The sequence below is a fragment of the Cornus florida genome, unplaced genomic scaffold (genome assembly GCF_030987335.1).
Source record: "Cornus florida cultivar Cherokee Brave unplaced genomic scaffold, ASM3098733v1 CherokeeBrave_3.0.0_Hap2_Chr11, whole genome shotgun sequence".
Taxonomy (NCBI): domain Eukaryota; kingdom Viridiplantae; phylum Streptophyta; class Magnoliopsida; order Cornales; family Cornaceae; genus Cornus; species Cornus florida.
The window spans coordinates 105,666,593-105,693,969 of NW_026775581.1; the positions used below are offsets into that span (position 1 = coordinate 105,666,593).

Here is a 27,377-nt window from a genome sequence, read left to right on the forward strand (position 1 = left end):
GTGTTACCGGTGGAGTAGGCTCCGACGAACAAGTCAGTGTGAATGATAATCTCCCTAGAGAAATCGAGAAATTGAGTTAGGGTTTATTGCGTACCTCAAAACGTTGATTCCCTAGCCTTTTTTATAGGGCTTTAGTTAAGATGTCACGTAGAATTACTTTATTGTAATCTGTAGACTTAATCCTCATCGTAATCTTTAATCCTTATCACAATCTTTAATCCTTATCGTAATTTGTAAAGCCTATCTCAATCTGTAATCCTTATCGTAATCTGCAGAGCCTATCTCAATAGTGCGTTAATTTAGTAATCTTCCCTTAATTATGGATATTTAAATTATAAATCCATCAGTTGCCCCCCGTTTCGGAGGATTGCTTGTCAAACCACCGGAACGTTAATTCCAAAATATCACACAATAATATATAGTTAGAATTGCAGAGCCTTGTCCATTAGCCTGACTTATATTGTCATTTCGCGAATACAGTCGGGGGTCATAGTATCACATTGGCAGCTCGTATATGTGGCAAGCTCGTATATTTGTCGTATATTGGCAAGCTTGTATATTTGTCGTAGTGCCACATTGGCAGCTCGTATATGTGGCAAGCTGCCATGCTAGTAGTCTACCGTTATGTGGCAAGCTGCCATGCCATGCTGCCGTGGCAAGCTGTCCTGCTGGCATGCTGCCGTTATTTGTCAAGTTGCCCTGGCAGGCATGCTACTTTTATTTGGCAAGCTGCCCTGCTGGCATGCTGCCTTTATTTGGCAAGCTGTTATGCTAGCATGCTGCCTTTATTTGGCAAGCTGCCTTGCTGGCATGCTGCCTTTATTTAGCAAGCTGCCCTGCTGGCATACTGCCTTTATTTGGTAAGCTGTCCTACTGGCATGCTCCCATTATTTGGCAAGCTGCCCTGCTGGCATGCTACCGTTATTTTATACTTGATTTTATTGACATCTTTAGTCGGCTTGTCCCTTTAATAAGGAAAGTAGATTAAGACGAGTTTCACGTAACTCGTAATAAGGTAAGTAGATGAATACGAGCTTCACTCATCTCACCCTTTAACAGGGGAAGTAGATTACTATGAGCTTCACCCAGCTCACCTTTTAACAAGGGAAGTAGATTACTATGAGCTTCACTCATCTCACCATTTAACAAGGGAAGTAGATTAATACGAGTTTCACCCAGGTCACCCTTTAACAGGGGAAGTAGATTAATACGAGTTTCACCCAGGTCACCTTTTAACAGGGGAAGTAGATTAATATGAGCTTCACTCAGCTCACCCTTTAACAAGGGAAGTAGTTAACCCCTCATCTTTTTATCGAGGGAAGAAGATGAAGCTGACCCTTCATTCTTTTAAGGGGGAAAGAGGTATGGTCTTGACATGGGAGTCATCTCCTCTGACGGTTGTCTCGGGATGTTGGCAAATCGTTGACACTTGTCGCACTTTTGAACGAAGTCAAGTGCATCTTTCTGCATGGTGGGCCAATAGTATTTTAGTCGGATGGCCTTGTTAGCAAATGACCTACCCCCAGCATGGTTTCTACAAACTCCTAGGTGGATCTCCCTTAAAATGTAGTCAGCTTCCTCGCTAGAAATGCATCGTAAATACGGCATGGAGAAGCTTCTCTTGTTGAGCACCCCTTTGATAAGCGTATACCTAGCTGCCCGCATCTTGACCTTTCGAGCTTCTGCTCGGTCTGTTGGTAGCACCCCATCCTTGATATATCTGATGATAGGATCTGCCTATTCCACACTCAATATCGTTTGTTGCACTTCAATTTGTCTCTCCTGAGATATAGATGGTTCGTCCAAATATTCTAGTGGTATATTCTTATTGATCTCAGGTTCAATGCAGTAGCTAGCCGGGCTAAAGCGTCTGCTTTCCCATTCTCTTCTCGTGGTATTTGATGAATTGAGAATCTTTGGAAGTGATTCTTTAATTCCTTCACCTTTTGTAGGTAACTCTTCATCTTCTCGTCTCGTGCCTCATATTCCGCTTGAACTTGTCCAGCGACCAGCTCGGAGTTGGTGTAATTGCTCAACCCTTAGGGCATTTGCCACTTTTAATCCTGCTATCAAGGCTTTGTACTCTGCTTTGTTGTTGGTTGCGTTGAAACCAAACCGAAGTGCGTACTGTATACTTTCTCCCTCTGGGGAGACAAGAACAAGCCCTGCTCCACTAACTTGAACATTAGATGACCCATCCACGAACAAGTCCCAGACTACTTCTGGGCCCATCTGCTCACTTAAACCTGGTTCTGTCGAAAATTGGGGTTGTTTCTCCTCTTCTGGAGGGGTAAACTCAGCTAAGAAATCAGCCAACACCTGAGCCTTTACTGCTGTTCTTAGCTTATACTGAATGTCGAACTCTTCTAACTCTACTGACTACTTCATCAGTCGACCAGAGCTTTCTGGCTTGTGTAGGACCTGTCGAAGGGGTTGATCTGTTAGGACCACTATCGTATGCGCTTGAAAGTATGGTCTCAGTTTCCTGGCGGACACAATTAAAGCAAAGGCCAACTGTTCCATCCTTGGATATCTTTCCTCCGCACCCCTAAGTGTTCTGCTCACGAAGTATACTGGCCTTTGGACCCCTTCTTCTTCTCGTATCAGAGCTGAACTGACAGCTGTCGTGGAGACTGCAAGGTATATGTATAGTTCCTTTCCCGGTATGGTTCGAAACAGTAGTGGGGGAAAACTAAGGTATTGCTTTAGTTCTTTGAACGCCTGCTCACACTCTGGGGTCCATTCAAACGCATTCCTTAGCACACGAAAAAAAGGTAAACACCTGTCAGTTGACCGAGAGATTAGCCTACTCAAGGCAGCAATCTTCCCTGTTAGTCATTCTAGATCCTTGGTTGATCTTGTCGATCTCATGTCAATGACTGCTCGGATCTTCTCTAGATTGGCCTCAATTCCTCTTCTGCTTACCATATATCCCAAGAACTTTCCTGAGGAAACCCCAAAGGCACACTTGCTCGGGTTGAGTTTCATCTTATGCCTCCTAAGTACCTCGAAGGTCTCCTGCAGGTCAGTCAAATGGTCTTCAGCTTTTAAGCTTTTCACCAACATGTCATCAACATATACCTCCATGTTTCTACCATTTTGATGCTTAAACATTGCATTCACTAGCCTTTGGTATGTTGCACAAGCGTTCTTGAGCCCAAACGGCATTACTTTGTAACAGTACAAACCTCTATCAGTGATGAAGGCCATTTTTTCTCTATCTGAGGTGTACATAGATATCTGGTTGTATCCAGAATATGCATCCATGAAACTTAATAGTTTGTGTCCAGCCGTTCCCTCAACGAGCATATCGATTCTTGGGAGAGGAAAGCTGTCATTCGGGCAAGCTTTGTTAAGGTCGGTGAAATCCACACATAGCCTCCACTTTCCATTTGCCTTCTTCACTAAGACCACATTTTCCAGCCAATCGGGGTAGTACACCTCTTGAATAAAGTCGACTTTTAAGAGCTTTTCCACCTCTTCTGATATAGCCTGATTCCTTTCTGGAACGAAAGTCCTCCTCTTTTGTCTGACAGGTTTAAAGTCAGGATTTACATTTAAGCGGTGCTCCATGATAGTGGGGTCTATACCCGGCATGTCTTCATAGACCCATGTAAATACGTCTCGATTCTTCCTGAGGAATTGAGTAAGTTTATCTTTGATACCTGGGGGGAGTAAAGACCCTATACTCACTTTTTTCTCGGGCTCACCGTCACCAAGGATGACCTCTTCTAGCTCCTCTGTAGGTTCTGCTCTATGAAAGTCTGGTCTATCTTTCCCTTCCAGCCCTTCAATTGTAAATGCCTCTTACGATTTTGTTTTTCTAAGAGAGGCGACATAACATTCTCCCATACCATATTCAGTTGGGAAGCGCATCAAGAGATGGTAAGTGGACGTGATTGCTTTTATAGCATTCAATGTTGTCCTCCCCAGGATAATATTGTATGATGATGGGCAGTCCACCACTACAAAGTCCACCATTACAGTGACCTGCTTTGGATTGGCTCCTGCAGTAACTGGAAAGTGGATGTACTTTATCGCCTGAAAATCCCACCAGTGGTGATTTCATGGGTCGGAGCTTCTCTCGGCCAATTTTCAATTTCTCGTATGCCCAGGGGGTCATCATGGGGCTGGTGAATTCTCTTGTCATCTTCTTCAGAAAAGGTTATGACCGGCTCCTCAACTCGAGGTAATTTTGTTGGAGGACTTGTCATTCTAACTTCATTCATCTCTGAAAAACTCCGAATACTCCTAGCATGAGCCCTCCGAGCCGAACTCGTCTCACCACCACCAGCGAAGCCACCCGATATAACTTTGATCTCACCCATTGGTTGGTGTTGAGGAGGGCGATCATCTCGGCCCTCCCGGGCTAGGTTGGAGCCTCCTTTTCCATTTTCAATTGTGAATTTGCGTAAATGACCTTTACGAACAAGGTTCTCGATCTGGTTTTTGAGGTCGAAACAATCTTCTGTGTTATGTCCATGGTCCCGGTGAAACCTACAGTATTTACCTAGAGACCTCTTTGTTGGATCAGCTTTTAGCTTTGGCGGCCATTTCAATAACGCGTCATCTTGAATCTGCAGAAAGACTTGATCTACAGATGTATTTAGGGGGTATAGTTATTATACCTGCCTGGGCTCACTGGGCGGCGAGACGATCTGTCAGCCTGGTTGTTTGAGAATTTCTTGTACTTCGATTCCTTTTCCTCCCTAGTGTTAGGTGCTGGCCTCTTCTTCTCCGACCTCTTATCTTCACCATCTTTGTTTTTTCGTGCATTCATAGCATCCTCAGCATTCATGTGCTTCCATGCTCTAACCATCAACTCTGTCATGCTTGTAGGGGCTTCTTTTGATAAGGAAAATAGGAACTTAGAAGTCTGTAGTCCTCCCATAAAGGCTGTGAGGGCAACCTTGTCGTCCACCTCTTCTACCTGCAGCATATCAGCGTTAAAACGACTTATGTAACCACGGAGAGGCTTTCCCTTCTGCTGTTTCATATTCAATAAGTGTGTTGCTGTCTCCTATGCCTCTGCCCAGCGATGAAATATCCAATGAATTGTTTGCTCAACTCATTAAAGATTTCAATGGAGCCTGGCTTTAATTTATTGAACCAAGGACGAGCCCAACCCTTTAGTGTGGTAGGGAAAGCCCTGCACATAATCTCATCCGGTACGACTTGCAAATACATAAGAGCTTTGTAGGTCTCCAAATGATCGAGAGGGTCCCGCGTCCCATCGAAGCTCTCAAGAGTTGGCTGTAGGTCTCCAAATGATCGAGAGGGTCCCGCGTCCCATCAAAGCTCTCAAGAGTTGGCATATTAAATTTGCTAGGTAGAGGACAACTCATAACATAACAGCGAGGCTAAATGCTAGGTTGGTCTTCTGTACCAGATCGTTCACTGTGGCCTGGCCCTTCCCTTTCATTGCTTGCATGACGTCTTTGACCCTAGTTCTCAGATCTTGCATCTACAGATTGAAATAAGTGACGTCTTCAGTCTTGTCACCAACACAACCAGAGGTACCTGCACGGAGCCTGGTATTATTCCGTTCAAGAGACCGATGGTGATGGCTTATCTGTTGACCCCCTATTTGACTAAGCTCAGCGTCGTTGTCAATCTTACGGGAGTCATTCTTGGGTACTTCATTATTCTCCACTTCATTAAGGGCGGCTAAGCGTTGTAGAATCATTGAATTTTTCTGGACTAATTGGTTCATTCCCTTATTTAGGGTTTAAACCTGTTGTTCCAACGCTGTGACGCATTCCTGATCGTTTGGGACGGCGGGGGGTTGCCTCGTCGAGTCCCCTTGATCAGAAGTTTGCAACGCTTCGTATTCACCAGCAACCAGACCAGATCGCAATTGAACCATACTTTATTTAGAGAACTAAAATCGTTCCCACAGACGGCGCCAACTGTTGATGATGGATTCTGCGCAACCTGGATCTGATCTGACTTCCTGAATAAAGAGAAGAAAAAGTGATCCTACGAACACCGGTGTGTTACCGGTGGAGTAGGCTCCGACGAACAAGTCAGTGTGAATGATAATCTCCCTAGAAAAATCGAGAAATTGAGTTAGGGTTTATTGCGTACCTTAAAACGTTGATTCCCCCGCCTTTTTTATAGGGCTTAGGTTAAGATGTCACGTAGAATTACCTTATTGTAATCTGTAGACTTAATCCTCATCGTAATCTTTAATCCTTATCACAATCTTTAATCCTTATCGTAATCTGTAAAGCCTATCTCAATCTGTAATCCTTATCGTAATCTGCAGAGCCTATCTCAATAGTGCGTTAATTTAGTAATCTTCCCTTAATTATGGATATTTAAATTATACATCCATCAGTTGTAAGCTATGAAATAGTACCCTGTTATTTATGCTTTCCTGCCTTATATTCGAAGTCGTGGAAACAAGCAATTTGTTGCTGCATGTCAAACAAAGGAAAAGACCAAGACTTGAATACTCACAGGTTATTTGATTTAATCATAAATGCACAAATAGTCCGTACAAATCTTGAAAGTGATAAATAAGAATAACTTTTTTTTTTAAGAATAAATTCAGTTACCTTCCTTGATTTCCTTATTTATCATTTTCCTGATGAAGGTGAGAGGCAGAGCAGAGGTTCTCGTGCTCGCTTGAATAGGGAATCACGAATTGTAGAGAAGGAAAAACTGAAGGAACTCAAGGCAAATAGGTAACTTCTTTTTGTTATTTCAGATGCAAGTTACTATGGATTCCCAACAATATTAAACCAACCCTCTCTATTCTTAAATATTTGCTTTAATCACACTCAGAAAAACTGGCAAGCCACTCTCGAGAGTGGAAGTTCAGAAGGGTAAACAAGAAGAGAACAAAGGACAGACATTCAAGGGGTCCATTCCAAGGACATGGTGGGGGTCCTGAAAGGAAGCAATTGTGCCGGCACTATGCTCAAGGAAGGTGTTGGTATGGAGATCAATACCACACGTATTTTTTTTACCTTCTCTAAAAAGAAACAATATATATATATATATATATATATATATATATATATATACTTTTTCTAATTCACTTTTTTTAGGATTAGTGGGACCTGGCTCTAATGCGACAATCAAAATGATGATTATAGCCCTTACAAAAAACAATTGTGTCCTTCTAATGTTGACCAAAATAAATAAATAAATTAATAAAACTATACCCAAGTCCTAACCATGAAAGTTAGTTCAATTCTTGACATCTCTTACAGGGCCTTGTATTTGCAGTGTTGATCACCACAGTTCGATTTAATTCGGTTTTACAAGCTTATTCAGGTTCGATCTCATACACTTCTCTCTATATATATACATGGTTGGAATTTAGTCAAACTATTGCAGAAATTCTTTGATGTTCACATTATATAGTTTTTTTAAGGGTTTTTCTCTTTTTCATCCTTTAAACTTATCTTCAACCAAGATCAATTAATTGTTTTATCTGTATTTTGTTACTGGTGCATGACCATTTCTTTACTGCTCTGATGCATTGATAACCATAAACATTCATTAGTTCAATGTTTGTGTGTGTCTTATTTGATTCATTAAGTATCAATTGGAAGCTTTCAATTAGTTATGCACTAATTCGTAAGTGAGTGAATAATATATTAAAGGACTCATGGCTCATTTCTTATAGTTTTCTGCAGATAGCAGCAGATTATAGTTAGTTTTCTATTCTTAATATGAAATTTGTTGAATTATCAGTTACTTTTATAATAAAAATAGAAAAATGATTTTTTCTTATTCCTTTATTTTATCAGAGAATAATAAACAAACTGACTTAGCAAGGACCTTTTGAAATTAATGGGGATCATAGTGGTCATTTTGAATAAAAATAGATTAATGGAAGGGAGAAAAGATAGCCAATGCCAAGTCATTGCAGATAAAAGTCTGGTTGTTTGTTTATTTGCATTGTTATTTCATTAAATTGTTTACATGCTGAATTTGAGCAGTACTTGACAATCTAATGCAGCTATAGTTTGTTTGAAGACTTCCAGTAATTATCTAATTCTATCTAAAATTACAGTTGGATGGATATTTTAAAATTGGATTTCAAGACAGATAAAAAAATAAAAAATAAAAAATTGGTGGCTATGGCATGGACTCTATTAAGTCTCTCTACTTAATTATTGAAGTTAATGCTAATGCTATTTGTTCAGAAGTATTGAATTGCAACATGGACTAAATTACTTTCAACTAATCTCTCTGATAATTAACTAACTCTCAACTAAACTCATAGATTAATATTAAAAAGATGAAAGCTTTTGTTGGTGCTTATGCTCGTGCTAGTTATTTGAATTTTTTTGTAAATTACACTCAAAATTGATTAACTTGCCAATGTTGCAGGACAAATGGCAACAGAAGTGGTCAATGTGAATGAGTTCCAAGAACTGGCGAGGCAAGCCCTCCCAAAAATGTACTATGACTTCTACTCTGGGGGAGCTGAAGATCAGCACACACTAAGGGAGAATGTGGAAGCATTTCGTAGAATCACGTTATGTGTTAAGCTTACACTTATTATTCCTGTTATTGAACAGGGTCACCGTTTTAACATCATCTTTGTATTACATTTCAGTATTCGGCCAAGAATCCTCGTAGATGTGAGCAGAATTGATACATCAACCACTATATTAGGTTACAATGCTGCGGCACCCATTATGATTGCTCCAACTTCTATGCATAAGTTGGCACACCCTGAAGGTCTAAATCCTCTTAGCAAGAATTATTGACTGAAGTTTATGTGTAGTTCTGACTCCAGCATTGAATTGTGTTTATTCCAGGAGAGGTTGCGACAGCCAAAGCAGCAGCTTCTTGTAACACCATAATGGTACTATTATTCTAATGGGGAGCGCGTAATGATGCAATTATTCTAATATGGATGGTTGTTTGTTGACTTAATGTACTTGAATATAGAGTTGGTCTTAATCGCAGGCATTGTCCTTTTCGTCTACCTGCACTGTGGAGGAGGTTGCTGCCAGCTGCAATGCTATTCGCTTCTTTCAGTTATATGTAACATTCTCAAAAGCTCTTCTAATTTCAAATTTTTCTTCACAAAAATTTCCATGTTTCTTTAGCATAATGGTTAGATTTTTCATTCTTGTGATCCCAGTCGTAGGAGCTGAATAAATAATTCGGTCTTCCTCTATTTATAGGTGTACAAAAGACGCGACGTGTCAGCTCTGTTAGTGCAGAGAGCCGAACAAAATGGTTTTAAGGCCATTATTGTTACTGTTGATACTCCTAGACTTGGTCGAAGGGAGGCAGACACAAAAAACAAGTGAATTTTTATTTCCTTTTTCTTTTATAGTTTCCACTACTAGAACAATGGCCTTCACATATTGGAGTAGATACTGTACTTAACTTGGAAAAACAGTACTTAAATTTAGTATTTAACATTACAGGACTCTTTCTCATGTTTACTCTGTTATGTTGACACTGTAACTCATCACTTGTGCAGAATGGTTCAACCACAGTTGAGGAATTTTGAAGGTCTCTTGTCAACCGAAGTAGTCTCTGTGAGTGGAATAATTTTGTTTAGCAATATTTGCTTTTCAACATACTAAGAAACAATGTGCGAGTTTTATTCTGTGTATGGATCTGATAGGGACTATAGATTTCTCCACCGCTAGTTGTAAAGAAGGGGGTTATGTTTCTCACAACATATTCTATGTTTAGATGATGTAATTTTTCGTTCGTCCCATCACCAGTCACTTGATATTTAAAAATTAAAATTTACACTCAGATTTTACCTGTGTGTGTCTTATAGCTAGTTGGATGTAAATATTCTCCAAAAAAAAAAAAGAAAAAGAAAAAGAAAAAGAAAAAATAACCACATAAATGTATGACAAATGGTCTCAAATGCAGTCCAAGTGAGCCACACCGCCAGGAGTAAACAGATGAAAATGAAGTTGAGGTTCTCATTCAATGAAAATCCCCTAGGTCTCACCTTTCTAATGTCATTTACATCACTTTTTGATTGTTTGTTTCAATACCTGCTTTAGAGAGTAGAATATGCTTGTGATAATTTTGCTACCAGTTTCTGTTTTTACATGCAGGCGTTTCCTCATTTACACAAGAAATTTGGATGCTTTTATTTTTTTTCTTATGAAATTTATTTGAAGATGTTTCTATATTTCAATTTACTGTTTCGAATTCCAAGAAAGTCATTCTCTGTTTTGTCATAATTCTTATGGCATGAGCTCGCACAAAAGCGCACACACCTTCAATGATGGACGTAATCTTGCACATTTGCACTGATATAGGTTTCCTTAGTCAAGCAGATAATCTGTGCAGTGACATGTTTGTGTGCAAAAACATATTTATTTATGTGTATGTGTAGGTTTACGCGTGTATGCAATGCTTTTGCATTCCGTTGGATTCATTATTCAATGCTTTTGCAGGATAAAGGTTCCAATTTCGTAGCTTATACATCACAAAACCTTGATGATTCTTTGTGTTGGAAGGTACAAACCAAGACTCTACTTTGTATTACCTGATATCTTTGACTTTAAGGAATTGAAAGGTGTTACTTTCGTTTAGGCACTTCCTTTGCTTCAAAATATCACTTAAAATTGTGTGTGGACTGTGTATTGCTACTCGAAGAAGAACCATTCTGTATGTGAATCAGTTAGTGGAGGTGTCTCACAACTTCACACATTTAGTGAGGCAGAAAAACATGACCAGAACCACCCACTTTTCATATTCTACTTACTATTTTCATTGTCTAGGATTCATGGTCGAACAAAATTTTCCCTTTAGTACACACAGAATCATCAAGATTTGGAGTCATTTTACTTTATGCTTCTCTTAACTCAGTGATCACATCTTGCTAGGAAATAGGATGGTTAAGATCTATTACAAGCTTGCCGATTCTGATCAAGGGGGTGCTCACTCGTGAGGATGGTAAGGCCATGACATCATCTTAGATATTTACACCTTTTCAGCTTTTTCATTGTACTATATAGATAAGAGAACCTTTCCCCAGAAATTGAAATTCAACCAAAACTGTTTTTTTTGTCATGTATGTATATCAATATAACCAAAGCATTTGAATTTCTTAGACTTACCCTAAAAACCACCGTTGTTCGTGGATCACTTTTTAGAAGGAAAAGCTATATATATAAGACCCTTGTACTACGGAAAATCTCTTGTTTTGAACTCTTGTGGTTCGCATTATCTAATAAGCTTGTTGATGATTTGGCATGCTACCCTTTGGCAGCAATAAAAGCGTTAGAAGTAGGAGTTGCTGGAATTATTGTCTCTAATCATGGAGGTCGGCAGCTGGATGATGCTCCAGCAACTATAACTGTTCTGGAAGAGGTGACCGTGCTTGTCATTACAATGGTTTAAGATGCTGATGTCCAATATCTTGAGATCTATAATTAAAAAATTAAATTTTTTACTTATAAAAAAATTAATTAAAATGTGCTCTTCTTTTTTCTTTTTCTTTCTAAAATTTTGTAGTATAGCATGTAGGAATAGGTAAATTTTTATCTGATTTTCTCTGGTCAAACAAAAAATATGAAATGTGAAATACTTTCAAAAGGAGTATATCAGTATATAGATGTTGAATCTTTTATGAGGCTAGGTAAGATAATATGGAACTTTTGAGCTGCAAATGCATTTACAAGTTTTGTGGTGGACTAGTATGTGGTTTTCCAACATTCCACTGGGGGAAGTGTGTTTCAATGTATTGCCATAGCTTTGAATTAAAAGATAGCTGATTGTGGTGCTCCTTATAAAAGCCTCTTTCTGGGACTATAGGCATTTGAAAACAAGCAATTTATTGGTGCATGTCAAAGGTATCTTGCAAAAAAAAAAAAATTCCCGCTAGGTATGGTTGCTTCACACTTGGAGAAAACAAATATATCATTATATCATTGGTTGCAGGTGGTTCATGCTGTTGGAGGGAAAGTTCCTGTTCTGCTTGACGGAGGAGTGAGGCGAGGAACAGATATTTTCAAGGCTTTAGCTCTCGGGGCACAAGCTGTTTTGGTAAACTCAGTGACAGTAAACTATTGATATATATATATATATATATATATATATATATATATATATATATATATTTTTGTGCAATTTGTGAAGCATTAGTTTTCAGTGGCAGGACAGTACTTCCAATATATATATATATATATATATATATATTTTTGTGCAATTTGTGAAGCATTAGTTTTCAGTGGCAGGACAGTACTTCCATAACACTGGGAATTCATCCTCCTTTATCATGCTGCTTAATAAGAGGACACTTGCATGGACTCATTAACAACCAATTTATTTCTTTTATAGTGCACCATGAAACAACTCGAGACTACTGATAATGTCTCAAACGATCAGTATGTGGGGATTGACCACTACCCTCTCAATCGTGCACTCTCTCATCATCTATCTACCTTGCATAATTGTTGTTTATTATTGCAGGTCGGGAGGCCAGTTCTCTATGGGCTGGCCGCGATGGGAGAACAAGGGGTGAGACGAGTCCTTGACATGCTGAAGGATGAGCTGGAGCTCACCATGGCCCTTTCTGGCTGCCCTAGCTTGAAGGACATTACCAGGAACCACGTGAGGACACAGCGCGATTTAATGCAGTGCAAGCTCTAGTTCATTTCAGAACTTTAAAATAGTATGATGGAAATGTTGGACAATTCTGTGGAAAGTAGAAGATTGAAGATTGAACTCCCTCACCTTCTTTATCCATTTCTGAAGTATAAATAATATATTGATGCTTGTGCCTACTACCAATTATTGTTCTTAAAACATCACCCTTATCCAAAAAGTATTTTGCACTCCTCCTTAGAGATATAATTATTATACTTTCATTTATAAAATAAATAAATTAACTAGAGTTTAAGAATAAAGAATAAAGTGCAAATATCATGTCTCTTATCTTGAAAGCTATTCCTCTCAAGAGAGGAAAGGGAAGCTGTTGAGAGAAAGTCCGAGTGAGTGGCCTTCAAGGATTTAACTCTTTGGTATGCCCCCTTCTCCTTTCAGGGATGCAATAATGGATGTGTAACAGTGTAAGGGTGTTGGATTTGTATTTCTATACTATACAAGAATAAAATTTTAAAAAATAAATTACAGCTATCTTTTTTAAAATTTCTTCGTTATTTTCTCTTTTTTTAATTAGACTGGCCTCTCATGTAAATCATAATTTTATAAGGGATTCCTCCATTAAAAAAAAAAATCAATTAACATTTTACTGGAGGATTAATTTGAAAATTCAAATAACAATCAAAAGTAGATCAAATTTTATGGGCAAAAAAATTTAAATTGTATACTCCGTGGTCTTAACAAATGACTGGTAAGTTAGTTGTGTTGGGAAACGTGTAAGTTTTAAAAACTTTTCGAGGGATTTTAATTCATAGATCTTGATTCATCACATAGAGACAAGTTTTATGCAAAAATAAAAATATGATGTATCATTCAATTAATGGATTGAATACTTACATCAAAGGTCTGAGTAAACCTTTAAAACTTTCCTCTAAAGTGAATGTTCTCACTTATTATAGATCCCTTAGCAAGATGCCTTTTCCTTGGATCTCCATCTTCTTGGTAATTATTTTGCCTTTAGAAATCACTCATAAGCCTCCATGAATTACCTTGGAAAACTAGGCTTGTGAGAGCCTCCATTAGATGAGAACATAAACCCTAATTTTCTAGAGAGAGAAAATTTATTCCTTTTTTCCTTCTCATAAAAATTACCCCCTAAAATATACATAGACCATGTATATTTATAGGCAACATAAAAATAAAGAAAAGGAAACAACAAATCCTTCTCCATCTCTAATTCATATGTCTCAAATCTAATATGATTCCAATATCAAGTTGGGCTATGAGTGAGAATCCATTGGGCCTATTATTTTATTGGCTACAATGAATTAATAATTGGCCCGGTCCATGGACCCAATTCAATTAATTCATAAATTAATTTCTACTCCACTAAAAGAAATTAATTGAACTCCAATTAAATAATAAATAACCTCTAAGTCAATATTGCACTTTGACCCCTCTATGTATAATTAGTTATCGGATAAATAAAGCCATCAATCCGACTACTTAATTAATATATCTATTTTGGTACCTCTGATTATTTCTGGCTCGATCACAATAAAACATTTGTTTGACAAAAATAATAATTTAAATAAATAAATATATAATAAATCATTTTGTCTAAAACCACACGAAGGCCTTCGAATTTACTTTGTGATCAACCATAATCAATACAAAATAAATACAAGTAGCAATGATGCAAATATTGAAAATATAACCCTCTAACTATTAATTACATAACTACCCAAAGTATCGGTCTAAGGATCCCGAAGAATCCGTCGAACAAATCAAAGTAATTATTAATTAATAAAAGAGTCTATAATTTTCTCATGCTTAAGAGTCAAATGCCATGACGGTGATAGGGAGTAATTGCATACGACAGCTCTCGCAATATATCTCAACCTAACGCGGATCCAGTTCAAGTCTTAATTAATTATGAGTCCATCCATAATTACCGACTATGAACAATTTATAATTACTATTTATATATCATGCATTGATTGCCATCACATACATATATATAAATATTTCTTGTAATTACATGGACACTATCAATTTCATAGTGAATCGAAACATAATACATTGAATTCACCAATTATATAAATCATAAATATTTCATATATGTCAGGAACATATGTCACTATAATCCAGATAGGAATTTGCTATACCAGGGCATATAAATCCCAACAGCTCCCACTTGCCCTCATAGCCAATTCAAATTGCACCTAACTCCAATGTTATCCAGATGATGATCAAAATTATTCATCAATGACACCTTTGATAATGGATCAACAAAGTTGTGTTCCAATGCAATGTTCGAACTACAAGTGCATTTTCTTGCCGGACAATATCATGTAGAACATGATACTTCCTCTCAGTGTATCTTGTTCCTCTATGGAACCTTGGGTCATTGGTTTGGACTACTTCTGCACTATTGTCATAACATAGCTCAATAGGCAGGCTAGTATACTCCACAACCTCTAAATCAGTGAGATCAAACTAATAGGCTTCCTTTGCCGCCTTTAAGGCTGCAATATATTCCACCTACAGGTTTGAGTCAGCAGTTGAAATCTACTTAACAATCTACCAACTGATTTCCCTTCCACTAAGTGAACATACACTGAGTCATGAACCTCATATTATCTACTTCTGATTGAAAATCAGAACTAACATACCTGACTAGGACCATATCATCACATCCATAAATGAGTATGATATCATTGATTCTCCTTAGGTACTTAATGATATTTTTCACAACAGACCAGTTGTCAAGTCCAGTATTGGATTGATCTTTACTGACTATCCCTACTATGTAGCGGACGTCCTGTTTGGTATAGCCCATAGCATATATGAGACTCTCATATGCCAAAGCATATAGTTACAGTCTCATTTGCTCAATCTTCTCTGCTAGTCTTGGAAACCTACTTAATAAAGAGAGCAATCCATATCAATTAAGCAAGAACTCATTCTTTAAGTTATGCATACCAAACCTGGTCAAAACTTTATCAATGTAGGATTATTAAGATAAGCATATTTTCCTTTTAACCCGATCTTGCAAAAGCTTGATCCTAGGAATATAGCTTACATCTTGAAAATCCTTCATTTAAAAGTAATTGAACAACTACCTTTTTATTGATGACAAAACTTCCACGTCATTATAAATGAGTAGGATGTCATCAATATATAGAATTAAGAAAAATAATGACATTCCCTTGTACACTCATGATTTATTCACTAAAAAATCTTCTGGTATCTTTTTGTAGATTAACTTACCTTCCATAGGTATCACCCTACTAGAAAGTTCTACAAGATCCCAGAATTTATTAGAATACATAGATTCCAACTCTGATTTCATAGTAACTCGCCAAAACGATCTGTATCCATATCGGGTCACGCTTCCGTGTAGCTTACTGGGTCCAACTCATGTTTAACAGGGATGTCCATAATGGTCTCACCTAAAAACATGATTCTATCGGATTGGATGATAATCCTCCCACTACATCAATGTACCGCTGCAGAATTTGATGATGCTAACGCATTAATAGGGAATTCATATATTATTCTCAATCTCTATTATAATAAGTGTGTTCATATGTGGTACATCCGGTACTCATACCATATTCTCTAATACTATGCTACTTGGTATATGATTCATAATATGATTCTCCTATAGATAAACAGTGAGTGTAAACAATCAACTTTTATCATTGAGATCATAAAATAATCCGTCCTAGTGACCTTTAGAGTAGCTATCAAATCTATCATGCGTATGATCTGTTTCCAACTTACTTGTCCATATCAAGCGCACATGTGCAAGACTACCCCATATGTGCATGTGATTCAAACTAAGATTTAGTTAAAAACACAGCTCAACGATATCCTTGAGACAGACTAAGATGGAATGCAGTTCATAATGCGCATCGATGTCATTAACGCTAAACTCTTAAATGAAAGAGATAATATAGCATAACTAATCATAGATCTAACCATGTTAAGTGGAATTCTGTTATTCCTATTTGACACCTAAATGCATTTAGCGTCAATTGCGGAAAATTGGTACACAACACCCTCATTGACCATATAGTCTTTGCAGTATCCCAAGAAATACTCATATCCTCGATCAGATAGAAGTGTCTTGATAAGTTTACCTAATCTGTGCACCACATCAGTCTTGACCCTCTCGGAATATACCAAAAGTATAAGACTTGTGTCGCAACAGGTAAATTTATCCAAAACGTGAGTAATCTTGCTTGGATGTTCACAAGACCACACGTGTCCGTGTGTACCGACTCCCATTGTCCTTTATGTCTATTTCATCTGGCTGATTAAGCCCTTAGAGTTATCTATCCTTCAAAACAGGGTTCACAAGTTTGGTGTAGGCTCCTCTGCCTCACTAGGTAATAAACCTTCTTTGACCAATCTTTGAATCTCATTTTGATTGATAACAACCCAAAAATAGACATTAAAAATACAATGAGTCAGGAATAACAAATTTTCTCTTAACATTCAATCTAGAAGATGCAACATTAGTTTCTACATCCTGCAAATCTTAATAGTTTGTGATTATAGTATATTAACCATCTTTCAATGCACCAGAAGCAATCGCATATCTATTCAATTTTATAAAACCAATTTTAAAAAATAACAACACAGTTTTTATAAACCACAAGTGAAACAAAAATTAGATAGCGTCTAACCTCTGTGCATAAAGATAATTCTCTAATACTAATATCCTTATACTCTCTAATTTCAGATGTAATACTCCCACTGACTTAGCTACAACCTTGACATCAGGTCAAGTTCAAATATATTCCATATCATCGAGGCTTCTGGATTCTTGAAATCCTTGCAATGAATTGCAAACATGTTTAGTGGCTCCAGAATCTATTCATCAGGAATTAATAGATACAACCATATAACATGGCTCAATGATTAAATATATATTTTCCTATGCCACGTCATTGCTTAGACAGTTTGTCCTTTAGTGTCTTAGTTAGCGACAAAGAAACAGTTTTCTTTGCCCTCAACATACACTGCCTTATTCCCTTTAACTTTTTGGATACCCATGTTTTGTGCTAGCCTAGTCCTATTATCATCCTTCTTCTTTGCTTTGCCCTTCCACTTGGGCCTAGAAGAAGATGGTATAGACTAGGTTAGATTGATAGGAACGCCCATACTTTTGATTATCCCTTCATCTGTTACCAATTCTATAAGAATATCAGCGAGTGTGAACTTAAACTGATTCCTTATTTAGTTCACTCTAACAGAGTCGAACGAGTTTGGTAACAAGGCAATAATCATGTCAACTTGAAACTGACCACCCAAGTCAACCCTATTGATCTCCAGCTAATTTTAAACAATAAACAATCATTTTCCAAAATTTGATTTCATACTAGAGTTCCTTAGGCTATCTTAATGTTATTCAAGTCTGTCATCGTACTTTGGCATACTCTCTATCTAATCTCACCAAAACATCTTATTAACATTTAACATGATGCTTGAAGAAAATAAAATAATGTAAATGTTAGCTTTGGAGCGTATTCGAGGTAAACTCTAGAATATTGCACCAATTCATCTCATTTGCCTTATTTCACTTATTCAAAGCATTAATGTTCTCTTGGGTATCTTAAAGTAAAAGGATTAGGTTTTAGGAGTAGTAAATACATTTGTACCACCACGTTGTGAATAAAATATCTAAATTCCTTTTCTAGTCATTATAAATGAAATCCACATACATTGAAATTAGCAAGCAGATAAAATGGATTAGACATAATCAGTCTGAATATAAATGCATTCATACAATATGCAAGGTGAATTATTAATACTGTCATGCATATTTAAAATTAAAATGAATTTGTTTACCACATAATATAATAAATCTCAATCGAACAAGAGATCATTATCATTATTGGTGAACAATCCCTTTTAATTAATGTGGGTCCCTCAACTCTGTAGCATAATAAATCAACCAATCAATATGTCAATAACTTATCCTGTTGGAGGAGTTCATTATTACTATTGTAGAGATTCATTTGCTATTAGGTGAGAACTTCCATTAAAATAATATGTGGGTCCCTTAACCACTGCATGAAAAATCGGATAACCAATACACCAATAACTTATTCGGTTGGCAAAGTTCATTATTGTTATTGGCGGGCAAATCCCATCATCTCCATATTTCTTAAGACAATGTCTTGTCTATCTATATGAAATAATTCCCGATTATGTTTAGCCTTTCTAAAATCACCTAGTGTAGACCACTCCGTTGGGGAGCTAACACTATTGATTTTAGATTGAGTGTATAACGTTATTAAAACTCTAATGAAAAATAAAACATTAAATATCTTGTCATTATAATCTAGACTCTTTAAATCATGCGTAGGGCCTTATTTTTAAAGATCTAATTACAATGAACATTTAATATTATTATTTTTATGAGATAACCATTCTTGTAATATTAAGACTCTTCAAATCATGCGTGGGACCTTATTTTTGAAGACCTAATTACAATGGTGTTAATAACGAAGGCCATGGGGCAATGTATAAAAATCCCCGCTCCCACTCAATTTTTAATCATCCATAATTAGGGTTTTCATTTTATTCATTTACATGATATAATGCATGCAAAACGTCTTGATTTTAATCCAATTAAATTTAGAAAATATTTGGACTTTAAACGATTCACTAATATTTAATTTGAAGCACACTTTAAAAATAATTTACAAAAAATAATTTTGCGTTTCCCAATAAGTGCCCTCAAATTAATTAATAATCAGATCCAATTAATTTTCATAACTTAATTAATATAAATCAAGCCATTTAAATAAATATCATGGATCCAATGCATGAATAATAATTAATAATCAATTATCTATTCCATGCATCACATACATCAATAAATAATTAAACTACAGACAGAAACAATTTAAATGGCCAATGGATTTAGCTTTTAACATTTAATTGCTCTAAGTATTGCCCGAGGGTCCTCCATCCACTTGCAAACACCCATAGGAGACAAGAACGTGCCTGAAGAAGCATAACAGTGCCTGGAACAAGCCCGAAGGACCCCAGACGCGCTCCCACGTGCCTAGGGGAGCTGCCAGGTCAAGACACGCTCCCCCACGCGCTTGCACGCGCCTGGGGCGCGTGGGAGCACCTCCACGCGCGTGGAAGAGGTTGACTTGTGCTGGCGCATGCTTCTCACGCGCCAGCAAACTGATGACCCTGGCGCGTGCTCCTCACGCGCCAGGTGTATTATGTTGGTGCTGCACTTAATTGCAGCCCTTGATCAACGGTTGTGGTTCCGGTTGCATGATCCTGCGTTGCACCGGATCCTATCTCTTCCTCCGGTCCTGCCTCTTGCCGCCGGCGAGCCTCCGATCACCGGAAAACCGCCGTTAATTCCAGAAAAATTAATAAAAATTTCCAGAAATTAAATTTAGGCCCTAAAAATTTCAGAAAAATTCCAGAAAATTTCTAAAAAATCCCAGAAAATTCCTGAAGCTTAATTTAACCCTCTTGGACCTTCTTGAAGCTTCATAGCATCCTTTGATGAAGATTACATGGCTTTAAATAAATTTACAATTTGAAATACAATGGAAAAATTAAATTACATCATTGAACTTTCAAAGGGCTAAATCAAAGCCTTAATTACAGTCATCCAAAGATAAAATTACATTCAATTAACCTATAAGCTTCATCCATGGCCCAAACACACATCATCATTCATTCACAATTATTCATACATCATCATGTATCAATATATATCAACATATTAAATCGTCCATCAACATACATCAATAAAAATATATATGAATATAATTTTGGATCCATGAATGATGATTTTCATAAAATTATGATCTCTAGTAATGAATCAAACCATGCTCTGATACCACTGTTGGGAAACGTGCAAGTTTTAAAAACTTTTCGAGGGATTTTGATTCATAGATCTTGATTCATCACATAGAGACAAGTTTTATGCAAAAATAAAAATATGATGTATCATTCAATTAATGGATTGAATACTTACATCAAAGGTCTGAGTAAACCTTTAAAACTTTCCTCTAAAGTGAATGTTCTCACTTATTGTAGATCCCTTAGCAAGATGCCTTTTCCTTGGATCTCCATCTTCTTGGTAATTATTTTGCCTTTAGAAATCACTCATAAGCCTCCATGAATTACCTTGGAAAACTAGGCTTGTGGGAGCCTCCATTAGATGAGAACATAAACCCTAATTTTCTAGAGAGAGAAAATTTATTCCCTTTTTCCTTCTCATAAAAATTACCCCCTAAAATATACATAGACCATGTATATTTATAGGCAACATAAAAATAAAGAAAAGGAAACAACAAATCCTTCTCCATCTCTAATTCATATGTCTCAAATCTAATATGATTCCAATATCAAGTTGGGCTATGAGTGAGAATCCATTGGGCCTATTATTTTATTGGCTACAATGAATTAATAATTGGCCCGGTCCATGGACCCAATTCAATTAATTCATAAATTAATTTCTACTCCACTAAAAGAAATTAATTGAACTCCAATTAAATAATAAATAACCTCTAAGCCAATATTGCACTTTGACCCCTCTATGTATAATTAGTTATCGGATAAATAAAGCCATCAATCCAACTACTTAATTAATATATCTATTTTGGTACCTCTGATTATTTCTGGCTCGATCACAATAAAACATTTGTTTGACAAAAATAATAATTTAAATAAATAAATATATAATAAATCATTTTGTCTAAAACCACACGAAGGCCTTCGAATTTACTTTGTGATCAACCATAATCAATACAAAATAAATACAAGTAGCAATGATGCAAATATTGAAAATATAACCCTCTAACTATTAATTACATAACTACCCAAAGTGTCGGTCTAAGGATCCCGAAGAATCCGTCGAACAAATCAAAGTAATTATTAATTAATAAAAGAGTTTATAATTTTCTCATGCTTAAGAGTCAAATGCCATGACGGTGATAGGGAGTAATTGCATACGACGGCTCTCGCAATATATCTCAACCTAACGCGGATCCAGTTCAAGTCTTAATTAATTATGAGTCCATCCATAATTACCGACTATGAACAATTTATAATTACTATTTATATATCATGCATTGATTGCCATCACATACATATATATAAATATTTCTTGTAATTACATGGACACTATCAATTTCATAGTGAATCGAAACATAATACATTGAATTCACCAATTATATAAATCATAAATATTTCAGATATGTCAGGAACATATGTCACTATAATCCAGATAGGAATTTGCTATGCCAGGGCATATAAATCCCAACAAGTTGTAATCTATGAAATAGTACCTTGTTATTTACGGTTTCCTACCTTATATTCGTAGATGTAGAAACAAGCAATTTGTTGCTGCATGTCAAACAACGGTTAAGACTAAGACTTGAATACTCACCGGTGATGTGATCCAACCATAAATGCACAAATAGTCCGTACAAATACTCACCGGTGATGTGATCCAATCAATTCTGAAGCAGTAGTCATGAACAAAGCATGAAGTCTGGTCCTCCATGGAGTCCACTTCGAAGGCCTTTGACTCCCTCAAGGGGTCAATTCCAAATGCAGCATGGCTGCGAGCAAAGCACAAATTTTAATGCTTCAAGGATTCCATTTCAAAGGGAGAATCAAGAACACAACTTGAACTGCAAACGTTCAAGGGGTCCGTTCCAAAGACATGGTGGTGGTCCTAAAAGGAAGCAATTGTGCCGGCACTATGCTCAAGGAAGGTGTTGGTATGGAGATCAATACCACACGTATTTTTTTTAACCTTCTCTAAAAAGAAACAATATATATATAGTGCGTTTCCCATTTTTCCTATTTTCTAATTTCAGAGATCTTTCGATTTTTTTTATTATTTATTTTCTTCGCCTCTTTTGCGTGCCGGACAACGTGGGGTGTGCCGGATGAGTTCCGAGAGTCGGTTGAGCTTTTCTTTAGGTTCAAAACTCTTTAGAGATGCATCGTTTGACATTTCGGTATTTTTTTCCCTTTTTCGGACAGGAAAGTCCCAGACGGGACCCGCAACCGGCATTGTTGTGCATAGGGGTTGTGTTTAGGGGCCATTGTATTTTGTCCATTATTAATTGATGCATATTTGTGTGGCTCTGTGTGTGTTGTAGTATGTTTAGTGTATGTACATTTATATATTAAAGTTACAGTAAATATTTTCTTAAAGCTATGGGACCCGCATAGCATTAGCTATTTTGATGCTCAAAAGGTCATCGCCAGATCATTCATCAGCTCTCTCTCTCTCTTCACGCCAGTTCTCTCTCTGCTTTCCTTGTTCTTTTCTTTTTCTACCAATTCAAGCCTTGATCTCTCTTTACCCATTTGGAATTTAATGAGGCCATAGAAGGCAAAGTCAGACAGCTCAACGAGATTTACAAATTGATCGGAGCAAAGTTGGAATTGGGTGACTTTGGTGGAATTTGAAATTGGGGCTTTTGCTTCAAATTGAAGTAAAGTTGTTTAATTATCATATTTCTTGGATTTAGTAGTTAATTGGATGTTTTTCCCCTCCTCTAGCATGTCAATTTGTGGTTTAATTGGATGGTTTAGTTATAGGGTTTGGTTCGTGCATAAGCTTTGTATAATTGATGTGCTAAAGTGGCTATGTGCTTGTTTTAAGTATAAATTGTAGATGACATGCTATGAAGTGGTTATGTGACGAATTATACATTTTTCTTATATGGTCGTTTGTGGCATTTTGATTATACACAGCTAGATGGTATTAAAAGGTTAAAATACGCTAAGGTTGTTAATTTACCTTGTTGGGCCATGAAATTGTTCCTGTATAATAAAGGCATGATGAAAAATTGAATGATTGAAATTACAATAATCCATATGTATTGCATAATGTAATACCCCTAATTTTAAAAGGATAATCTCGGTATTTTTATTTATCTATTTTATTGCTTTTAATTGTTTTATTGTTAGTTTTGTTTGTTTAATTGTTTATTTGCATTTATTATTGGTTTTTATTATTTGATAATTAACTTATTTGAATTACATGGAATTAATTATATTCTTTATTTTATTTTCGCTAAATGAATTAAATGTGTTTAAGTTTTAATTTGAAATTGGTTTAATTGGATTCTGTGTGCTATTTTTCTTTACGTGAATTTAATGTTTTAATTAGGTAACTTGGTTTTATTAATTGGTAGCCGACATGGATTAACTTAGGCTGCTCTATGGGCCGACTAAGATTGACGTTAGGGCTCTGGCTCCAATTATACAAGGATTAGGGTTTTAGTGTTAAGCCAATAAATATAAGATCACGTTGGTTTAGGGTTTTGGAAAAACATAGTGTTATTCATAAAACAGAGGGTTGAGAACGGAGGCACCGTTAGGGCTCTCAAGGAGAAGAACAGAGAGGACCAAGGGAGTGTGGTGGTGGACTATACTGGAACCATATGAGGCTTGAAGGGATTCAGTGGTTGCCGAAAATTTAGAAACGACGTCGAGATTTCATAACTGAAATCACAGGCAAGTTCTTTTCTTCCTCTTTCCCGTTGGCCTGTGTTCAGTGTACCTAGATATGCTCTAGGGTTTTAATGGATCAATAACTGAATCGTGCATGCTTGTTATATGTCAAATTAATCATATGTATGCTTTGAATTAGTTCTGTGATGGTTTCTGCAAGTTTGGTTACAATATTTGTTTTCTTTAGCATGTTTAAATCGGTAAGTGTTAAAGAAGTTTAATGATTCAAATTGGTCTGAATAATGAAGTAGGATGCTATTGGACATACTTAGGATTTCTAGGGTCATTGTTAAAACAATCAGACAGGTTGGAAGCGACCGGAGATGAAGCAGAAGGTCGCAAAAGTTGTAGAGGTTGAAAACGGCTCTCAGAGAGGGAGAGAGCCGGCTCCATGGAGGAGGGAGTCGGCTCCCTCATCTTCAAAGCCGGCTCTGGGGAGTCCAAAGTTGGCTCTAGGTTCCTCTGAGCTGGCTCCATGAAGCATGGAGCCTGCTCCATGCTCTGAAAGAGCATGCTCTCAAGTTTTGAGAGCAGACTCTCTTATTTTGATGCGTACTAGGTTTTTGGGTGCACTGTTTGGACGAGTTCTGAGTCTGGAACTGTGTAAGAAGTAAACTGAGGTGTTTAACATGTAACATAGGTGTTTTATAAGCTCTCAATGCATAAGTGATACAATTATGCAAGTAGAATAAACAGGAGGAACTTAAACAATTTCGCATGCTAGTTATGGATGGAAAGGATTTAAGTGCCTAAGTTTAAACTAGCAATTTAATGGATTATAACATTGGTTTAACACTTGTTTTAGAGGTACAGTAGGGTCTTCATTTAACTGACTGGACCTATGCATGGTTTAGATTTTGGTTGCTAAACTACTCTTTATAATTCTGTTGTTTACATGGTTTTGAACTGGAATATACTCTGGTTGTAATTGTTGTAGTATCACACCCTATTCTGCAATTAACTGGATTTCGGATTTGAATTGGATTATGGTTTTGGAATTTAATTGTTGGAATATTAAATCCTTTTCTGCAATTACATAGATTGTTGTTTGGATTTCAATTGTTAGAATATTATACATCTTTCTACAATTATTTGGATAATGGTTTATATTGTAAATTACTTAACTATTATTTATGTGTTGTAATTTATATGGATATGGAGGATTGTATGCACCGGTATGGGACGGTGGCAAATTAGGGAGGGTTTAACTCAAAACGTTAACCTAACCTACCAGACTAAAGGAATGGATTGAAAAATATTGAATCCTATTTGTATTTAAGTCAGATCAACTGACTAAGTTGAGTGACTTTATGGATTAGTTGGTTGTAGTTAAGTCATATCAACTGAATAAGTTGAGTGACTAACTGGACTGTGTTTTGTATGTCACCTCAATGAATAATTGAATGACATACTCTGGTTTTGGGATGGACTTTAGATATATGGTTATGGTACCACGAGATGAGCTTGAGTCTCAGGCTCGTTGGTTAGGGTGCGTATATGCAGAGGATGCGTAGCTGGCTATGGTTGTGACATTTTCGATTTTTACCATTTTTAATTTTTTTGGAATTTTGTCTCCATAAGGGCATTCTTGTCTTTTCTCTTAGTTGGGTCCATTTGTATTTTGTGCACACTAATTCATGTGAGTAATATAGTATTTATGTGGTAATGTATTTAAACGTGTTTGTGGTACAAATAAAAGCAAAAGAAAAAGGTATAAGAAAATAAAATGCATGGGACCCACCACTACCAACTTAAAGGTCTTGAGACCACATTTTGGTCTTTATCTTTCCTCTCCCGCTGGTTCTCCTTCTTCCCTCTCTTACTTGCGTTTTTCTTTTTCTTTGGTAAGCTAACTTTAATCTTTGATGACTCTCTCAATCCTTGGAAACTTTGAGTGCCGTTTGAGGCAAAACGGAGAGCACGACGAGCTCTACTCATTGATACCAACAATTTCAGATTTGGTGCTTCCTTTGGCCTTCGAATTTCTTGACCATTTTAAGGGTTTTACTCCAATTTGAGGTAAGGGCTCTTAATCCACAATTTTCTTGCTCCTATGTGAATTACATCTTCTAAATTGTTGCAAGACATGCTTATTTGTGCTAGTTATAGTTTAAAAATAGTTAAAACATGTATATATGGTTATGTGAGAGCTTGTATTAAATATTTTATGTGGAAAACGTGCCTACGTGATGATTTGTATATGTTTGTTATGCTAGATGTATTGTTGTATGAGAGCATGTTTAAATTTCTTGGGAAATTCTTGCGAAATTATGCATTGCTTACTTAAATTGAGTTGGTTGTGGAATGATGAGTATTAACATGACATAAATGCATCTATGCATTTACATTGGGCAAGAAATGGAAAAAATTGACTTTGAAATGAAAAAGGGGAGTTTTGGGAAAGAATGTATTGATGAAAGTGTTTTGATAAAACCCGGTCGCTGCGGAGTCACCAACGGGCCGGTAGGTTAATGTAACCTAGAAGGAACTAGGGAGATTGCCCTAGCGTGGTTGAGCTATTTGGGCCCCATAATGACGCTGCAGAGTCACCAAAGGTCAGGGACAGTAACCAATCATTCTCTCGGCGCTGCGGAGTCACCAAAGGGGGTTACATTAACGGTTTGAAAGTGATGGTTTCGAAAATGGGGAGCGACATTGGCATGCATTGCATCCCATAGCATTCTATTGTTTATAATGAGACTTGTTGTTATGTTATGTTATTCCGACAATGTATGATCCCCATTCCTATTGTCCTATTCTTTGGTTGGATTCACAGGGACACAAGAAAAGTGTCTTAAGTGTTACCTACTGAGCAATTTGCTCACCCCACATAATTAATATTTTTCAGGTCATGGCAAGGAATTGGCGGATGATAATCCACCACAGAACTAAGGGAACTTAAGGCATTTTTGAATGTATTTTGTGGGACTTAAACTATTCTTGTAAAGTGCATAACACAAAATGTATTATTTTTGTAATATGTAAAACATTTGGATTTATCATGTATATGGCCATTTGGGTAATGTAATTAAATTCGTATCATGTTAATTCCCGTATATCATATAACGTGTTGTAAATTACGTTATCAACGTGGTGGTTATTATTGCAATTAAATGTTGAAATGTATCTTAGTTTATGTACGTGAGTGTAGTGGCACAGTGTTTGGACAATGGGTGAGGATAACCCAAACCAGTTGACGTGTAGCTTCCTATGCGTCGACCGGTATCCTGACAGTAAGCATTTTGAACGTGAATGACCTAAACCAGTTGACGTATGGCTCCCCATACGTT

The 27,377-nt window shown here is 36.8% G+C and overlaps 3 protein-coding genes across 3 annotated transcripts in view; 2 read left to right on the top strand and 1 right to left on the bottom strand.

Moving 5' to 3' along the window:
- Positions 1 to 4,034: 4,034 nt before the first annotated feature.
- Positions 4,035 to 5,866, bottom strand: LOC132281767 (uncharacterized). Its single transcript, XM_059783436.1, has 3 exons — positions 5,735 to 5,866; positions 4,643 to 4,930; positions 4,035 to 4,577 (listed from the first exon to the last, which is right to left on the bottom strand). Exons 1-3 carry the CDS (start codon positions 5,864 to 5,866, stop codon positions 4,035 to 4,037), a joined length of 963 nt encoding a protein of 320 aa, XP_059639419.1.
- A 1,284-nt stretch (positions 5,867 to 7,150) lies between these two features.
- Positions 7,151 to 12,778, top strand: LOC132282129 (peroxisomal (S)-2-hydroxyacid oxidase GLO4-like). Its single transcript, XM_059783750.1, has 12 exons — positions 7,151 to 7,284; positions 8,350 to 8,497; positions 8,579 to 8,703; positions 8,784 to 8,830; positions 8,935 to 9,012; positions 9,156 to 9,280; positions 9,461 to 9,518; positions 10,404 to 10,466; positions 10,836 to 10,905; positions 11,222 to 11,322; positions 11,893 to 11,997; positions 12,424 to 12,778. The coding sequence occupies exons 2-12, from the start codon at positions 8,355 to 8,357 to the stop codon at positions 12,601 to 12,603; spliced, it is 1,095 nt and encodes a 364-aa protein (XP_059639733.1). The 5' UTR covers positions 7,151 to 7,284; positions 8,350 to 8,354; the 3' UTR covers positions 12,604 to 12,778.
- Positions 7,210 to 27,377, top strand: part of LOC132282130 (peroxisomal (S)-2-hydroxyacid oxidase GLO4-like) — a 28,396-nt gene continuing 8,228 nt past the window's right edge. The window contains exon 1 of the mRNA XM_059783752.1: positions 7,210 to 7,284. The gene's annotated coding sequence lies outside the window, so the exon portion shown is untranslated. The remainder of the gene's footprint in view (positions 7,285 to 27,377) is intronic.

Bases quoted from the DNA above. Each gene is read 5' to 3' on its own strand.
- LOC132281767 (XM_059783436.1), bottom strand. From the start codon at position 5,866: ATGGTTCAATTGCGATCTGGTCTGGTTGCTGGTGAATACGAAGCGTTG. The intron at 4,931-5,734 runs GTTTAAACCCTA...GATATGCTGCAG, and splicing joins TCACAGCGTTGGAACAACAG to GTAGAAGAGGTGGACGACAA. The intron at 4,578-4,642 runs GTGAGCCCAGGC...GTCTTTCTGCAG, and splicing joins ACAGATCGTCTCGCCGCCCA to ATTCAAGATGACGCGTTATT.
- LOC132282129 (XM_059783750.1), top strand. From the start codon at position 8,355: ATGGCAACAGAAGTGGTCAATGTGAATGAGTTCCAAGAACTGGCGAGG. The intron at 8,704-8,783 runs GTCTAAATCCTC...TGTTTATTCCAG, and splicing joins TAAGTTGGCACACCCTGAAG to GAGAGGTTGCGACAGCCAAA. The intron at 9,519-10,403 runs GTGAGTGGAATA...ATGCTTTTGCAG, and splicing joins TGTCAACCGAAGTAGTCTCT to GATAAAGGTTCCAATTTCGT.